Source organism: Neovison vison, chromosome 14 (genome assembly GCF_020171115.1).
Source record: "Neovison vison isolate M4711 chromosome 14, ASM_NN_V1, whole genome shotgun sequence".
NCBI lineage: Eukaryota > Metazoa > Chordata > Mammalia > Carnivora > Mustelidae > Neogale > Neogale vison.
This window is the reverse complement of record NC_058104.1, coordinates 28,084,057-28,102,143: the sequence shown is the minus strand read 5'-3', so window position 1 is coordinate 28,102,143 and position 18,087 is coordinate 28,084,057. Positions and strand designations below refer to the sequence as shown.

Below are 18,087 nucleotides of genomic sequence, written 5' to 3'. Positions count from 1 at the left end.
CACTGGGTTGGACAACAGGGAGACGACTGGTGTCCCTGAGGAAAGCGGAACTATACGGCGGGGAAAAGAACACAAGCCAGACTCAAGGGAGAAGTGGGTGGGAAGAGAGGATGGCGCAGAGCATGCGGATTAACTCCTCCTCGAAGCCCGGCTGGGTGGAGACCGAGGGGGACACTGGCTTGAGAGCAAGTGTTTGCAGCTGGCAGGTGACCCCATAGGAAGGGCATGGGGAGCTGGCCCTCACTCTGATGAGCAGGTGTGCACCAGGCCCCTGTCCCTCTCCTGTGGCCACAGGGCATGAGTCTCTCCGGGGGCCAGAAGCAACGGCTGAGCCTGGCCCGGGCCGTGTACAGGAAGGCTGCAGTGTACCTGCTGGATGACCCCCTGGCGGCCCTGGACGCCCACGTCGGCCAGCACGTCTTCAACCAGGTCATCGGGCCTAGCGGACTGCTCCGTGGAACGGTACGTTCGGGTAAACATGTCAGCATTCACAGCCCAAAGGCAGGGGGCGTCCGAACCCCCGTCTGTCTCCCCACCACTCTCCTCGAGTCTCATTTTCCTCTACAGTGGTTGGCTCTGGCTCTGACAATGCCACATGACAAGCAAGTCCCCATCTCGGTGGCCCACAGCGGCAGCTAATTCTTGCTTTTGGGCCCATGGTTAGACTGTTCCCAGCTCAGGCTCTCAGGTCACCAGCCAGGTTCAGGGGAAGCCTGAGTCTTCTGGTTTCCAGACACAGCTTAAAAGACACCCTCTGTTGCTCTGCTGGGACATAAAGAAAGAGAGCAGGAGTACAAGAAGGGGAGCTCTCCCCACACTGAGCCCCAGGACACTGCCTCCCCCTTCCACCCAGCTCGGGAAGACTGGGTCAAACACAGGAGTGTAACTTCTACCCCTTCCTTGGCTAGACACGGATTCTCGTGACCCACGTGCTCCACGTCCTGCCCCAGGCTGACTGGATTGTGGTGTTGGAAGATGGAGCCATCGCTGAAATGGGTCCCTACCAGGAGCTTCTGCATAGGAAGGGGGCCCTGGTGCGCCTTCTGGATGCAGCCAATCATCCAGGAGACAGCGGAGATGGAGGTATTGGCTGGGCTTTGCTGGCTGGCTGTGGCTGGCTTCTGCCAGCCTTGGTTGGGGAGAAGGCTCCAAGGATCCCACTGGTGTGACTAGAATGCTCTGGCTGCGGCCTTCATGGGGGCCCAGGCCTGGAAGCAGACAGCACTCTGAAGAGGCCACATATCCCCTCTGTTAGAGCCAGTGACACCTGCTGTGAACCAGGGACTGTGCTAAGAACCTCTACATAACTTATCTCATCAGATCTGCACAACAGCCCCGTGAGGCACGTGCAGTCTTTGCTGCCCTCTTTCTAATGAGCAAAGTGGGCAACAACACATGTTCTGAGGTCACAAGGTTAGAATTTGGGGGTGTTCAAATCTGCCATCTGGGTTCCTATCTGCTACAGGGCTTGAGCAAGGCGGTCACCTGGTGGCTGGAGGCCAGAAGGCCTGTGACATGTTAGCTAGAGCCGCTGCAGCTGCTTTTTTTGTTGCTGTTTTTTAAAGATTTTATTTGTCAGAGCGAGCGAGCGAGCACAAGCAGAGGGAGAAGCAGGCTCCCCGCCGAGCAAGGAGCCCAATGTGGGACTCGATCCCAGAACCCTGGGATCATGACCTGAGCCAAAGGCAGACACTTAACCAACTGAGCCACCCAGGCGTCCCGTAGCTAGGGCTTCTAATAACAGAAAACACAACGCGTGCTGGAAAAATGACCACACGTTAGAAGGGAAGCCGCCAATGCGAGCCCACCCACAGTGAGTGGCTCCAATGCGCTAGCTCCGCGAGCTCATCGAATCATCTCAGTGCCTCTGTGAGGTCAGGGCTGTCTCGCTTCCATTTCACAGAGGAGAAAACCGAGGTGCAGAGTAAAGGAATGAGCCCAGGCTTGCATGGCTTCTAAGTGGGTAGTGCTGAACCCAAGCGGCTTGGCTCCAGAGCATGTGCTTTTTCATGCGTAGGCTGGACACTGCCCCCACCCTGAACCCCGCCACAACGACAAAGCAAGGACACAGTCAGGGGCCCCATCCCCAGGCTCTGCCTTGTCTGAAAACATCTGGTGAGCACTGGCTCACCCTGGTAGAAATCCCAAGTGTTGACTCACAGTGCTACCATCTTGAAGCTTGGAGATGGAACCCGTCTGGCCTGGGGGATGGTCGGAGGGAGGGTCCTTTCTCAGGGAGGTGACTCCTGGGGTTGGCGGACAGTTACCAGAAAAGAACATTCCAGGCACAAGTCTGTAGCAGGTGTGTGATCATGTCTGCTGAGTGAATGAATGAATGAGTGCTTGAAGGACTAATGTTCCCAGAAGAACCCAGGGAGGATGGAGAGCAGTTGTAAGAGCCGGATGGGAGGAAACAGGTGCTCAGACAAGTGAATGCCATATAGCCAGTGGGAGTCAAAGCCAGCGCCCAGAACCCGAGTACTGACCCCTATCGTGTGACAGGACTCCTTTGACCTTGCAGAAACAGAGCTCCTGACCGAGGCCAAGAACCCCAGAGGCTCTGCTGAATGTGAGAAGCCCACAGGTGGACCCGGCAGGTGAGTCCGCTGTGGCGCTAAGCACAGGGAGTGCTACCAGTGGCCTTGAGGGTTGGGTGCACACACCCCCTAGACAGGAAAACTGATTGGTCCTCCTTTCCTCTCAGTGGCAGGTCCATGAAGTTAGTCCCTGGGAAGGATGGTACCACCTCAGAGGCCCAGACAAGGGCTGCCCTAGATGAGCCCGAGTGGGCAGGACAGCCCACAGCAGAGGACAGAATGCGGAATGGCAGGGTAACCGCCAGCTGCTCCTTCCCCTCTGCGTCCACTGTTATGGCGCTCACCTCCCCCCCAACCCCGCCACCCCTTAGGGCTCAAGATCTCCCATCCGATAGATACACCACTGGGCGGGAGCAGGGAGACTACCCTTTATTGAACGCCTGCCGTGTGCCAAGTAAGACTCCAGATACTTCATATTTCTTAATGCTTTCAACCTGTCCTGGAATTAGATGATAGCCCCATTTTAGAGATGGAGAAACTGAGGTCTTAAAGAGTTTGTGTTCGTCTAGGGAGCACGGCGCCAACCTGGGACTCAATCTAGGCCAGTCAGAATTTGCAGCTTAAACTATTTTTTTTTTTCTTCTACGACGCTGTATCCACCCATCCGTCCGCCTGCCTACTCATTCATTCCTCGGTCTCTCTACATTTCCACCCATTCACCACCCACCCCGTCCAACCTACTCACCCATCCATCCACCTCCCCATCTCCTCAGTCATCTCTCTCACCCAGCCCCCCACCCATTCATTTATCCAGCCATCTACCCATCCGTCTACCCATCCGCCATCTACCTACCCATCCGTCCACTCACCTATGCACCCACTCATCTACAGACTCACTTGTTTGTTCACCCATCCACCCGCCTGCCTATTCATTCACCCATGCACCCAATCACCCTTTTTCCCACCCAACCATCCACCCACTCATCCACCCAGAAAACATGTACAGAACCCCCACTCCATGCCAGGTGATGTCTCTGCTCTGGTGGAGACTGCCTATTGGTCGGGGGGAGATAGTCAGCAATCAGGCAACTGAGCAAGGTGGTTATCAGTTAATGATAAATGCTGTTAAAAAATAAAGAAGGGCAATGGGTTGGGGACCAGCCACAGATAGAGCAGGGGAAGAGCATTCCAGGCAGAGGGAACAGCAGGTGCAAAGCTCTGGGGTGGGAAGGAGCTTAGGGTGCCAGAGAAAAGAAGGGGAGCCCATGAGACCAGAAAATAGTAGGAAGTAAGGTTAGAGAGATAGACTAGAAGTTTGGAATTTCTTCTGAAAGCAAAAAAAAAAAAAAAGCCATGAACAGGTCAGCAACAGCAAGATGGGGTTGGGTTGAATGTTTCCAGAAGTTCACTCTGGCTTAAAGCCACGTGAAGAACTTCAGATTTGTGTCAGCTAAACCTTAGGCAAGGGTCTAAACCTCTTTATGTCTCAGTTTCCTTATCTGTCAGGTGGGAATTAAGATGGCGACAGAGACATATGCCTGTCCTATAGTATGTGCTCAGTAAATCACTCCCAAGCCAGAAAGTGCCACCACTCATCCCCTTTACGGCTCCCACTGGCCCTCTAAGGGTTCTGCAGACAAAGGGGGTCTGGAGCTGAGGTGGGGGCCTCAAGGAGAGATGGTGCTCCAGGTGGGGGGCACCAAGAGAAGATGGATAAGGTCTGCATCCTGGTTCCATCTTCCCTGTCAATGTGTTTTGAGAGCCTCACGTGGTCTTTCCTTCCTTCCTTCCCCCGGGGCCTCTTTCTGCCCCCGTCTCCCCTCCATGTGCTACAGGTGAAGGCCACCATGTACCTGACCTACCTACGGGCTGTAGGGGCTCCCCTCTGCCTCTATGTACTCTTCCTCTTCCTCTGCCAGCAAGTGGCCTCCTTCTGCTCCAGCTACTGGCTGAGCCTGTGGGCGGACGACCCCACTGTGGATGGGCGGCAGACGCAGGCAGCTTTGCGGGGCTCGATCTTCGGGCTCCTGGGCTGCCTCCAAGGTACCCCTTGCTGGCCTTCCTCACTCTCCATCCTCCCAGCCCCTTCCGAGGTGCTCAGAGATCCCTGGTCTGCCTGTCCGTGGCTTACCATCTCCTTCCTGAACATTCGTGCAAACACCCTGGCCTTGAGGGCAGACCTGCATCCATCCGCTAAGGCTTGGAGGCATGGGGGACACGGCACTTCCCTCCTCTCCTGGAGCCCCCAGAGCCTGTACCAGACTCATCAACAAATAAATGCAGGATCTTGGCCCCCAGCTGTTAGGGGCACCTGAGGACCCGGGCAGGGACAGACCAACCACAGTGTTTGGATTGGCTGGGGGTAAAGTCGGCCTCACCTCAGCGATGGGGAAGGAAGTGAGTGATATCCCGAGCACACAGATCAGCATTAGGAGGAAGGGGTTAGGTTAGTTTCCTACAGTTGACAGAAATTACCACAAACTTGGTAGCTTAGAACAATAGAAATGTATCTCTCAGAGTCCTGAAGCCAGAAGCCCCCAGCCGAGCTCTCGGCGGGACTGTTTCTTCTCAGAGGCTCTGGTGGACCATGGGTCCCACACCTCTCTCCCGCTTCTGCTGGGGGCCAGCAGTCCTTGACTTGCAGCGTCTGTGCCTGTCTTCACATCCCCTCACTGTGCCTCTGGTTGTCTTCTCTTCTCGTAACGATATTAGTCACTGGGTTTAGAACCCGCCCTAAGTCCAGAGTGGTATCATCTCTTCCAACAAGGGATTGTCAAGGTGGTCAAAACAGAAGATGGCCACCATGGGGTGGTTGGGGGCGGTCTCAGCTCTCATGATCTGACACCCTCTCTCTTCCCCCCCCCCACCCCCAGCCGTTGGGCTGTTTGCCTCTGTGGCCATGGTGCTCCTAGCGGGGATCCGGGCATCCAGCCTGCTTTTCCGGAGACTTCTGTGGGATGTGGTGCCATCTCCCATTGGCTTCTTTGAGCGGACCCCCCTCGGGAACCTGCTGAACCACTTCTCCAAGGAGACAGACACAGTTGATGTGGACATCCCAGACAAAGTCCGGTCTTTGCTGATTTATGGTTTTGGACTCCTGGAGGCCATTCTGGCGATTACGGTGGCCACCCCGCTTGCAGCTGTGGCCATCCTGCCGCTGGTGGCCCTCTATGCTGGGCTTCAGGTAGGAAGAGACTGAGGAGGTTCCCAGGGCCAGCCCAAGTCACATTAGCCAGACCCTTGTCTCTGAGCCGGAGCTTCTGTCCAGTGGGCATCTGGGGACCGTCTCTAGAAGAACTCCCAGGGGCAGAGAAACCACAATGTGTTTCCAACACTTTTTACTCATCTCCATCTCCCAGACGTCCACCTCCAGGCTGTCAGTAGCTCACATCACATCGCGCTGCTGCTGGAATCCAGCTTGATCTTTCCCAGTGATCTAGAAACCAAGAAGACATAGCAAGGTCTCGAAGGCTGTCATATTAGGGTTGACTCTTGCAGTTGCCTGAGCAGTGGCCTCCTTAGCTTGGAACAAGAGGACAGAATCTAATGGCTTACGTTCCTGAAGTGCAGTGGGCCAGTGGTCACCAAGACGCTGTCCCTTTCTCCATCCTCACTCTATGGGTCTCCAAGTGTGGTCTCAGACCCACGGCATCAGTGCCAGCTGGGAGCTAGTTAGAAACTCACATTCTTGGGCCCCATCCAGGACCTACTGACGCAGATACTGTGAGGGAAGCTCACCCTCCACCCCAGGAAATCAGAAATAGAGTAGGAAAAAAGCTATGGTCCTAGGACAAAAGCCACAGCCACTGCTGTGGTCTCTCTGTGCTCTTAACTAAGGAAGGGACAGCCTTGGGGGCAGGTGGAAGATGGGTCTGAATCTGGGCCCTGCCACTTACTTGCCATAGAGACCCAAAGCAGCTGCATTATCCCTCTGGGCCCTAGGTGTTCTCGTCTATAAACCGTGAAGCCCACGAACGTCCACCTCCTATTAGTAAATGCTGTTTGTAAAGAGCCTAGTACCCAGCTTGGGTGTTCAGCCCATGCACAGCCTCCTGGCCTGCACGCAAATGGCAACTCGCACCAAATAACAGTCTTGTTATTTGTGTGTTGTTAGGTTCCCGGCACCTGGCACAGGAGTTCCAGCTAAGGGAATGAGTTCCACTTGGCCACCTGCCTTCCGTGTCCTTTATGGTTTTGTTCCCAAAACAACTGGTCCTAAGTGAAGCAAGGGGCCTCAGAGCTGGGAATGAGACAGTCACACCAGAGGAGGGATTTCTCAGTCCTGGCTGTGCATGAGAATCACCCAGAAGGTTTTATTTAAAACATTCCAGGGCTGAGGGGACCTCACCAGAGATTCTGATTTACTCGCTCTGGGCTGGGCCACGGGAGGGTGAGCTTCCTGGGAAAAGAACCCAGGTCATTCTGATTCTGCAAGGAATTGGAAGCCCAGAGAGGGGAAGCAGCTAGCCCGAGGTCACAGAGCAAGCTGGTAGTGGAGCCTGGTTGGAAAGTGTGTCATTGAGGTTCCCCTGTGCTGCTGTGTCGGTGACTTTTCTCCTCCACACCTGTCCCACCGCAGAGCCTATACGCAGCCAGCCTCTGCCAGCTCAGACGCCTAGAGTCAGCCAGGCACTCACGCGTGTGTTCCCATGTGGCCGAGACCTTCCAGGGCAGCGCAGTGGTCAGAGCCTTCCAGGCTCAGCGCCCCTTTGTGGCTCAGAATGATGCATACGTGGACGAAAGCCAGAGAGTCACTTTCCCACGGCTGGTGGCTGAGAGGTAAGAGGAGCCTGGGGGCAGAGAAGACATAGTACTCCATCTGGGAACCCAGATGAGTGAGACCGAGGGTCATAGTGTGTGGCCAGAGAGACCAAGTGGCCTGTGCAAGCTCATACAGCAAGGCAGGGATAAAACTGCCTACATCCCATGGGGGCCCTTGGTTTGTGCCATGAGCAGATGGAATGTGGTCTGCAGACACACCAGGAGCAGGTAGGCAGTGGGGAGGCACGTCAGCCAAAGAGAAGATGCCTCTGTGGCCAGGCCCCTGGACTGGCCTCCACGGCTCCATGGAGCAGCTACATAAGCATCCTCAGCCTCCTTTCGGGAATGCAGGCTTTGAGCCCAGACAGGCATGGGCTCTTATCCCATCTCTGCAACTTCCTAGCTGGGCAATCTTGGGCAAGTTACACACCTCTCTGAGCCTCATTTGTCAGAGTGGGATGGCTTTCATGGGGTGGCTATCGGGATTTTGTAAATACCCTCAGCTAGTACTTGTAACAAGCTTCCTGCATGCCCGACAGGGTTCGGGCACCGTACATGGATCTATTCACTTAGTCCTATTAACTCACCAGGCAGAGACTGTTACAGAGATGATGAACCTCAGGCACAGAGAGATTTAGGAATTTGCCCAGGGGTGCACAGTCAGTATGTGGTGGACTCAGGCTTTGAATCCAGGTGCCATAGTGTGGAGAGGGCCAGGCACACAGTAGGCACTCAATAAATGTGAATTCCTTTCCCCTTTGTGCCCTGGGTCCCTGGCCAGCTGCAACTCAGGCCGTGTGGCTGTGGGCAGTGTCTCACTCCCATATGCCTTCTGGGTGATCTGTTGTGAGTCTTCCCAGGATCCTAACCTAGCAGGAAAAGCCCTTCTGAACATTTAGAAAGCGCCTACTATGTGGAAGGCCCAGTCATTTCCGTGTCACATATGACACATCTCACTGAATCTTCTCAACTGTAAGGAGCCAGATGTTACCTCATTCCACAGATGGCTAAACTGGTATTTAAAGAAACACGGGGACTGTCTCAAGGTCAGCCGTCTAGGAAACCGGTTACTTACTCATTTGTTGGGCTGCTCCCTTGCAAATCCATGACCTGTTGGGAAAGATGCATGCTTTCTGGTATTGGTCAGGGTGATGTGGCTTCAAAGACTTGTTACGTGTGTGTATTTGGGCACATACCTAACTCTTCTGAGCCTTAGTGTCCTCACCTGTCAGATGGGGACAACCCCATTTTGCGGGGTTGTTTGGAGAACGAGATACTATATGTAGTAAAGCCCAGAACTCCCTGAAGACGGGTTTCAAAACTGTGTCCCCAGCACCTCTAAAGCATGCATGGCATACAGTCGGGGCTTAATATGTGCTTGTTGGATGAATGGTAGAGTAGGAATCCAGTAGGAGGGGTTGCATATTTATTCATCCACTCAATATATTAGTCACTGAGCCCCTACTAAGTGCTGGGCCCTGTGCTAAGGTGCTGGGGACACAGTCATGAGCGAGACAAAGCCATTGCCCGCGTCAAGCTCACGATCTGCTGAGTGGAGGACTTAGTAAATAGTTTTCTTACAAAGGGTGGTAACTGCTACAAAGTTATCAGTTACACGTGAGAGAGGAAGGGGAGGAGCAGGCCAGGAGAACTCCTGGAGGAGGCCACATTCAAGCCAACATGGGCACAAAGATAAAAGGGGGTTGGGTTCAGGCAAGGGGAGCAAAAGGAAGGGATATGGCCAGGCACACCCCAGGGACAGAAGGTTGGCACTATGGCAACACTTGAGCACTTAGGGCGTGCCAGGCTCTGGGCAGGGCACAGAAGAGATAGGAGATCATCCACCTCCCCCACCCACCAAGCTTGGGTGGGGCCCGGGGTGTGCAGGGGACCATGGTTGGGGACCCCTGTGGGACTCAAGCTGGCACGATGATGAGGCCCTGTGCCCAGAGAAGCAAGTCCTGCAGAGAGGGTCCCCCGCTGAGCCGGCTCTTCCCTGCCTCCCCTCGCAGGTGGCTGGTTGTCAACCTGGAGCTGCTGGGGAAGGTGCTGGTGTTGGTGGCCGCCACGTGTGCCGTGCTCAGCAAGGTGCACCTCAGCGCTGGCCTCGTGGGCTTCTCCGTGTCCGCCGCCCTCCAGGTACTGCCAGCACCCGAGACCCACAGACCCCTGCCAGTGGGACCTTCAAGGAACAGAGTGCCAACCTGTGAGGAAAGTGCAGCTGGGGGACCGTCCTGGACCTTGGGCCAGAGTCTCCCCTCACAGAGCCTCAGTGTGCTCATCTGAAAAATGGGGCAGTCATCTCTTCATACCTTATAAAGACTAGTTGAGATCAGGTATATAGAGAGAAGAGATATATATATATATGTAGAACCTCACTAAATTTTGTTAACTATTAATAACAATATTTAATGTCAGATCCTATCTGTGGAGGAAAGATATACGTATCTAAGTAGCATTCTTTATGAATGAAGTATTGTTCTAACAGCTTGGCAAATATTAAGTCGTTTAACTCTGCCCACAAACCCAGCAGGGATATTCTTACTATCCTCATTTTACGAGGCAAAATGATGGCAAATCAGGCGCTAGAAACCTCGCAGAACGCAAGTCAGTGAGCCCAGGTCCTGCTGTGTTTCCTTGGGAAGGCCACGCACCCTCTCTGGTCCTGTCTCCCCACCTGTGTCGAGATGGGTCAGACAAGCTCCTTTCTACTCTGCATACCGCAGTTCTACTGAAGGAAGGGGGGGTTCCTGGCGGCTGCAGTCAAACCCCATCCCCTTGTCTGTCCAGGACCTGGGAGACTGCCTTACGGGTGGGGGCCGAGGCAAGCCTGCGGGGTGGCCTCACTGAAGCCGGCCTGAGGTATCTTCTCCCACCAGATGACCCAGACGCTACAGTGGGCCGTTCGCAGCTGGACGGACCTGGAGAGCAGCATCGTGTCGGTGGAGCGGATGAAGGACTATGACCGGACTCCCAAGGAGGTGACGGTGGAGGACAGGGGACGCGGCTGCAGGCCGGAGTCTAGATCCGCTCCAGGCATGACAGCCCTGAGCACCGAAGCCTAGAGGTGCAGCCAGCGCAGCAGGGATGCTTAAGAGCAGAGGGACCGGGGCTGGGACATATCCTGGTTCCTGTGCTTCTTCACTTGGGCAAAGCAGGTCATTCTGGGTGACAGGGGACCATAAGGAACAGCTGTGGGACAGCGCAGTAACAGCAGCGTGCTAGCAATGTCACAGAGGCTTCCCAGCGAATTTAGAGTAACACAGGATCCACTCGGGGAGGGATGAGGGTGGGCGTGCCAGGAGGGGCGTGGGAGACCCCACGGGGAAGGACTGCGGGCCAGGCATGCCACGGCCACTCCATATGGGCCCACTGCTCCTAGGGGCCTCCAGGGGTGCCGGGCCCTGTCAAGGTCCCAGGAAGAGCCAGCAGCTGCTAATGACCCCTACTGCACAATCTCGCCCTCCTCCCAAAGACGAAGGGGAGTGTCTATTCCTTCTAGAGGAAGAGAGGATATCATCTGACAATTAATAGTGGCTAAAAATAATAATAGCCAGTGCTAGCATTATTTTTATAATTCTAGATACTAATTTGTTCCATATCCCCTGCAACCTATAAAAGAGAGTAAATACACCCATTTTGCAAAAGGGGAAACTGAACCTCAAAGAGGTGGGCCACTTCATGAGACACCTCGGAGAGAGGCTCCTCTGATCCTGTGTCCCCTCCTGTCCCAGGCACCCTGGAGGCTGCCCACCTGTGCCGCCCGGTCCTCCTGGCCTCACAGCGGGGAGATCGAGTTCCGGAACTTTGGGCTGAGATACCATCCGGAGCTCCCTCTGGCTGTCCGGGGTGTGTCCTTCAAGATCCACGCTGGAGAGAAGGTGAGCAGCTCTCCCACATCCTCCTCCTCATGGAGGCCAGGCCCAGGGCGAGCACCCCGCATCCCGCTTCATCTCCCCTTATCTATGCATCTGTCACCTCCTAACTGAACTTACACTCTCGCCCAAACCTGCCGCCATCTTGGTGGAATGCACCACCCGCCCACCTTGGTGTCCCAGCCAAGAGGCATCTCCCCGACTCCCTCCTTTCTTTATGTCTATGACATTAGTTGAACACCTATTGAACACCTACTATGTGCTGGGGTAGGGGGCTGAATGCTCCACGTGCCTTACCCAGTTTGCCTGACCTCAGTTCCTGGCTTTGCCATGGCTGACTTTGAGCAAGTCACTTCGTGTCTTGATCTCAGTTTTTCCATCTGTAAAATGGAAATCATAGTATCAATCTAGAGCTGTTGTGACGTTTAACTGAGTTAATACCTGGACACTGTCTGGACAGGGCCTGGGACATCGCCAATAATACAGAAAGGTTTAACAATGGTTTTATTGCCATTTGCAGTTTTACTGTGACAGCCCTATGCAGAAGGGCTACGATTGGGGTGCCTGGGTGGCTCAGTGGGTTAAGCCGCTGCCTTCGGCTCAGGTCATGATCTCAGGGTCCTGGGATCGAGTCCCGCATCGGGCTCTCTGCTCAGCAGGGAGCCTGCTTCCCTCTCTCTCTCTCTGCCTGCCTCTCTGTCTACTTGTGATTTCTCTCTGTCACATAAATAAATAAAATCTTTTAAAAAAAATTAAAAAAAAAAAAAAAAGAAGGGCTAGAATTACCCCATTTTACAGGCGCTTAGTCCCATGGACTCCTCACCCAGTTGTACTTCCTTCCTGCCTCCCCCTGGACAGCTCTAGGCCCCTGAGCCCCCAGCCTCCCATTTCAGTCCCCTCTAGTCTGTTTTCCTATGATCTTTATTTGGCTATGTCATTCCCCTGCTCGAGACCTGCTTTCTGCTCCCACCTTCCCTTAGAGAAAAGCCCTAACTCCTGAGCTTGGCATTCAAGGCCGGGCCCAAGTGTCTGTGCATTGCCCTGCTGAGACTTAGCCAACACGGTGGGTCAGCTGCCTCAGCAGGCCAGGTGGGTACCCAGTGCTGCCCTCGGGGAGTCGACAGTCTAACACTTAGTGTGGTTGACACGGAATCTTACCCCTCCCCAAACTCCTACTCATTTTGTCCCTCAAAATGCCACTCAAGAATCCCTCCACCATGAAGCCTTCCCCGGTTACTCTGTTAACCCCCGATCCCAGGCAGCTTCAGGCCCAGAGTCTGATTATAGAGGGGGCTTGTTCATTCCACTGTAGTCAAATGAGGTGTACTCAGCTGTACTCTCTCCCAGACCACACAAGGAGCTCTTTGGAGCAAGGACTTCCTATTTCCTCTATTCCTGGTGGCTAGAACAGTGCCTGTCCCATGATGGGTGACATGTGTCATTCACTTCTTAAATCGTGCCAAACCTCCACCGAGTGTCAGACGTTGAGAATGCAGCAGTGAACACTGAGGAAGGATGGGGGGAGGCGGATGCAATGATGGGCAGATGGACGGACGGATGAGCTCTGGCGGGGCTGGGAGGGAGAATGGATGAAGGACGGCATAGATGTAGCTTGAGATGGCGACGGAAGGATGGGTGAGGGTGGCAGGGGGGAGAAACGGAAGGGTGGGGGCAGAGCGGGAAAGATGGGAGAGATGAGGGGAAGGGAATGATGCCCAGAAAGAAGGTTGGATAGAATGGGATGGGCATATGGAAAGGTGATCAGATGAGAGGGCAGAGGGACAGATGGAAGGACGGGTGCTCCAAGGATGATGGGCAGACGGATGGATCTTGGATGCAGGGGAAACACCTTGCAGAGATGCTCGGGGACCCTACAGCCCGCGGTCTGCCTTCCTCTGGCCAGGGCTGGCCAGAATGAGCCTTGCCTCCCATCCCCCGACAGGTGGGCATTGTGGGCAGGACGGGCGCCGGGAAGTCCTCCCTGGCCGGGGGCCTCGTGCGGCTCCTGGAGGCGGCCGAGGGGGGAATCTGGATCGACGGGGTCCCCATTGCCCATGTGGGGCTACACACGCTGCGGTCCAGGATCACCATCATCCCCCAGGTGAGGTCTGGGGGACCGGGGTGGGCGGAGGTGAGAGGCACGGCCGGGCCCCACTCTGAGCCACTGCCCCTTCTGGCCAGGACTCCACCCTGTTCCCCGGCTCTCTGCGGATGAACCTGGACGTGCTGAGTGAGCACACAGATGAAGCCATCTGGGAAGCCTTGGAGACGGTGCAGCTCAGAGCCATGGTGGCCAGCCTCCCGGGCCAGCTGCAGTATGAGTGTGCCGAACAAGGTCACAACCTGAGGTAGGCTTGCCCCGCACCCCTCGGGGACCTGGGAGGAGCTAGGGGAGCAGCAGGTGTGGCCAAGGCTCCCCCCACCGCCTCAGCCCAGGATAACACGCCCTGGCAATCCGCCTCCTCCGTGGGACTACCCGCCCCAGTCAGTCCTCACGGCACGAATCCCTTCACTCAGCAGCAATCCCGGATGCCAACAGTCTCTGAGTAGCCAGTTTTTTTCCCCTAATTCAGTTCCTACATGTATCTGGGGGAAAAAACCCAATCTTGACCCACTTAACGGTCTTTCTTTATCCCACTCAGCATTTCTTTTGCCACAAAGGTAATGTGTTTAATATTGGGGCTAACCCCATGTGCACTGGGGTATTGAGTAAACATATGGTAGATGCTTTTTCTTTCTTTTTTTTTTTTTTTTTTTTGAGAGAGAGAGTGCGCGCGAGTGGGGATGGGAGAGGCAGAGGGAGGGGGAGAATCCCAAGCAGGCCCCACGCCCAGTGCAGAGCCCAACATGGGGCTCAGTTTTGTGACCCTGAGATCATGACCTGAGCCCAAATCAAGAGGCCCTGGACTATGCCTTTTTTCTTTTTTAAAGATTTTATTTATTTATTTGACAGAGATCACAAGTAGGCAGAGAGGCGGGGGTGGGGTGGGGGGAGCAGGTTCCCTGCTGAGCAGAGCGCCTGATGCGGGGCTCGATCCCAGGACCTTGAGATCATGACCTGAGCCGAAGGCAAAGGCTTAACCCACTGAGCCACCCAGGCCCCCCTGGTCTATGCCTTTTTAAAGAAATTTTAATTGTGGCAAAATACACACACGATTTAGCGTCTTGACCGTGTTTTAATGTACCTTGGTGGTCTTGAGTACATCCCCTCCACTGTGCAACCCATTTCCAGAACTCTGTCATCTCGCAAAACTGAAGCCTTATACCCATTAAAGAAGCAATCCTGTGTTTTCCCCAGCCCTCGGCACCCGGCAGCCACCATTCTGCTTCGTTTCTAGGAACCTGGCTACTCTGGGTACCTCAGTTAAGTGGCTTCCTTATTTCGCTCAGAACAGTGTTCTCCACATTGTAGCAGATGTCAGAACTTCCCTCCTTTTTAAGGCTGAATGATGTTCCACTGTAGAGACAGACCCCATTTTTCTTACCCATTCATTCACTGATGGATACTTAGGTTGGTTTCACCTTTCGGCTATAGTGAAAAATGCTGTCGTCAGGCGTACAGGTGTGTGCTTTTTTCAAAACCAAGATGCTCTGGGAGCGCCTGGGTGGCTCAGTTGGTTAAGCGTCAGACTCTTGATTTTGCCTCAGGTCATGATCCTGCGGTCGTGAAATCAAGCCTTGCCTAGGGTTCTGTGCTCAGCTGAGTATCTGCTGGAGATTCTTTCTCTCTCTCTGCCCCCCCTTACTCTCTTGCTCTCAAATAAATAAAATTTGGCAGGGGGGGGGTGCGGATTTTGTTCTGGATTTTGAAATTTTGTTCTGGATGTTCTGGATTTTGAAATCCATCTGCCCTCGCTGGTGTTAGGGTAAGGGACTAGGCGTTGCAATAGTTTCCAGACACCGAGGAAGTGGTGTAGCTTGGTGCCCACTTGTTTAGACATGTCCCAGTTAGCAGCTCTGGGACCCTGGGCAAGTTAATCTTCTGGGCCTCACCTTCCTTATCTGTAAAATGGGAATTACAGTTAGTATCTCCTTCCTGTAAGCAGTTAGAGTTCTTTGAGTCAAGTTGTTCAAACAGTGCCTAGATATAGGGAACATAATTCTTCCCTACAGTCAGTCCTCAGAGAGGCACTCTCCCATTTTGCGGGGGCGCCTGGGTGGCTCAGTCGTTGAGTATCTGCCTTGGCTCAGGTCATGATCCCTGGGGCCTGCGGGCGGGCCCTTTGTTGGGCTCCTTGCTTGGTGGGAAGCCTGCTTCTCCCTCTCCCACTCCCCCGCTGTGTTTCCTCTCTCGCTGGCTCTCTGTCAATTAAATAAAGAAATCTTTTTTAAAAAAATTAAAAGAAATAAGAAACCCATTTTGCAGAATTGGCACAGGAGGCCTGAGGCTTGCCTGGGGTCCCCCAGAGACACTGCTGGAAGGCTCCACAATGAGAAGCAGCAGAGCACTGCAGGACACCCTTGGGTCTCGAGGGTCAGGGGTCTCACAGTCCGTGTGACCTCGAGCTGCAGCTTCCCTGTTGGTAACTAGAGGAGGAGAAGCCCGCAGGTGCTGAGGGTCTTCTCTGTGGCAAGCACACTGCTGAGCACTTCTATGGGCCTTAAGTTGTCCTCAAACCCTCAGTAGGCATACAGCTCATTAATACAGTAACCACCTTGGAGGTCATTGTGAGAAGTGACCCTGCACAGTCACTTGCTTGTGGGTCCGGCACAGGGTGAAGACCCCAGGGTACGAACAGAAATAGTCATTTCACTGCTAGGGAAACTGAGGCACCGGGGTTTGAATGTCTCGACTCGGGTCACTGTGCTCAAAAATGGCAGGATGGGGATCCCTCCCATCTCTGTGGACTGGAGACCAACCACACGCATGGACGTGCATGGGCACACACCATCCCCTCAACTCCTGCGGCTGTCGGGGGAACCCCATCTGTGGGCAGGCCCCACCGATCCTGACGTGCAGGCACACCAGTGTCCGGCCTGACCCTCCCACTCTTTCCCAGCGTGGGCCAGAAGCAGCTCCTGTGTCTGGCACGGGCCCTTCTCCGGAAAACCCAGATCCTCATTCTGGATGAGGCCACGGCTGCTGTGGACCCGGGCACGGAGCTGCAGATGCAGGCGGCCCTCGGCAGCTGGTCCGCCCAGTGCACGGTGCTGCTTATTGCCCACCGCCTGTGCTCTGTGATGGACTGCGCCAGGTACGCTGCCCTCTCCCACCCCCGGCCCCTGCCACCCCGCAGCGGCAGAGGAAGGCAGTGGGGTTCCGAGCTGGAGGGGCGCTGGGATGGGTTAGCGGTGTGCACGCTGCAGGAGGCGGAACTGATGCCGGGAGGGGAGGAGAGGGAGGAGGCCCAGGACTCGGGCCCAGCAGAGGCTTCCACCCTGCTTGTTGGCATCAGGAAACCGCAGGGAGGGCCAGACTCGACCCGGGCAGACACGCTGGGCTTTCGGCGTCAGAGTGGCCAGGGCTGACTGGGCTGGTAAGAGGGGCTCGTTTCTCTCTACCCCTGCAGGGTGCTGGTCATGGACAAGGGGCAGCTGGCGGAGAGCGGCAGCCCAACCCAGCTGCTGGCCCAGCAAGGCCTGTTTTACCGGCTGGCGCAGGAATCGGGCCTGGTCTGAGCCCTCAACCCTCGTCTCATCGCACCTGCCCAGAGAGACTGCTGTGCCCTGGGGGTACACGTGACCCAGGGGCCATCGGTGGCACCACAGGGTTGGGTCTAGACCCTTCTGCTCTCTGGGAGGAAAATGGCAGAGAAAGCAACCAGTCGTCACAGCCCCGGGTCGGTCTCACCAGGGCTCATCTGGCCCCGTCCACCCCGGAGCTGAAGTGGCCCGTGGCTCTCCACACTGGCTGCCCAGGGGCCGCACCGGAGAGACTCCAAAACCCACCCATGCCGGGGCTCCCCGCCAGACGCTGAAAATCACCATCCCCGGGACTGGGGCTGGGGCAATGGAGTGTGTACTTTCTTTCCAATTACCCCCTTTATTTTGAGATGGTTGTAGATGGACAAGCCATTATAAGAAGTAATCCAGAAAGTTCCCGGGTAGCTTTACTCTGTTTCCCCGAATAACATCATCTTGGAAAACAACAGTACGACATCATAACCAAAATATGGACACTGGTACCACTGATTGATTCTGGTCAGATTTTCCCACTTTTGCTTGTATTTGTGCACGTGTGTGCATGTCTGCGCATGTCACACGTGTTTCTGCGCAGGCTCCAGCCTTGACACCACCGGTTGGGCTGGTGAACGTGTCCAGTACCACCAGCACCGCTCTGGTCGCCGTATCGTGACCACACCCACCTTCCTCCTGGCTGCAACCACAAAGTGATGCGCTCTCCATTCTGTTATGTATTTTTAAAGCTCCCCGCAGGATTCCAGAAAATTCCACACCTCCGGCTGCGGTTCCTCCCCCCTTGTAGATGAGCCCCAAGGAGCGTCTTGTCTGAGCCAACACACAGGCCACCGCCCCCAGCACCAGCACATTGTGTGCCAAAAACAAGACTGGCAGAGCCAGGGACTGTGGGGCCCCCCATGGAGAGAATTTGCTCAGGGTACACCTTTCATGTGTGTAAAAGACCAAATTCCAGCTTTTGGGGTGGGGCAGGGTGGTGGGGTCAGGGGAGGCCCGCAGCAGGGGGACCAACCAGAGTGTCTGCGGGAGACCGTTGGAAACCGAAGGTCCACGGCGGAGATGGGCCAGGCTTGCATCCGTCCGGGGCCAGGACCAGCACCCCGCGCCATGGGGCTCGGGCCTATTTCCCTCAGCAGTTGGGAACCTAATACAGCGTGGCTAAAACTGGCGGCAGGCGCGGGGCAAGAGGGACGGAGTCTAAGACAGCCAAGCCTGAGGTCACGCAGACACACAGTGGTGAAGGGCGGCATGAGAAATGGGTCTCCGCCTCAGATGAA

At 55.1% G+C, this 18,087-nt stretch overlaps 1 protein-coding gene across 2 annotated transcripts in view; it reads left to right on the top strand.

Moving 5' to 3' along the window:
- ABCC6 (ATP binding cassette subfamily C member 6) overlaps positions 1-17,305 on the top strand; it is a 45,637-nt gene extending 28,332 nt beyond the window's left edge. For both annotated transcript variants that reach the window (XM_044233082.1, XM_044233083.1), the window contains 14 exons: positions 295-462; positions 909-1,083; positions 2,522-2,597; positions 2,705-2,831; positions 4,373-4,580; positions 5,411-5,721; positions 7,117-7,316; positions 9,311-9,437; positions 10,178-10,279; positions 11,033-11,179; positions 13,116-13,274; positions 13,355-13,521; positions 16,174-16,368; positions 16,684-17,305. In XM_044233082.1, coding sequence (XP_044089017.1) covers positions 295-462; positions 909-1,083; positions 2,522-2,597; positions 2,705-2,831; positions 4,373-4,580; positions 5,411-5,721; positions 7,117-7,316; positions 9,311-9,437; positions 10,178-10,279; positions 11,033-11,179; positions 13,116-13,274; positions 13,355-13,521; positions 16,174-16,368; positions 16,684-16,792 — 2,271 coding nt within the window. In that variant the 3' untranslated portion in view covers positions 16,793-17,305. The remainder of the gene's footprint in view (positions 1-294; positions 463-908; positions 1,084-2,521; positions 2,598-2,704; positions 2,832-4,372; positions 4,581-5,410; positions 5,722-7,116; positions 7,317-9,310; positions 9,438-10,177; positions 10,280-11,032; positions 11,180-13,115; positions 13,275-13,354; positions 13,522-16,173; positions 16,369-16,683) is intronic.
- The last annotated feature ends 782 nt before the right edge of the window (positions 17,306-18,087 follow it).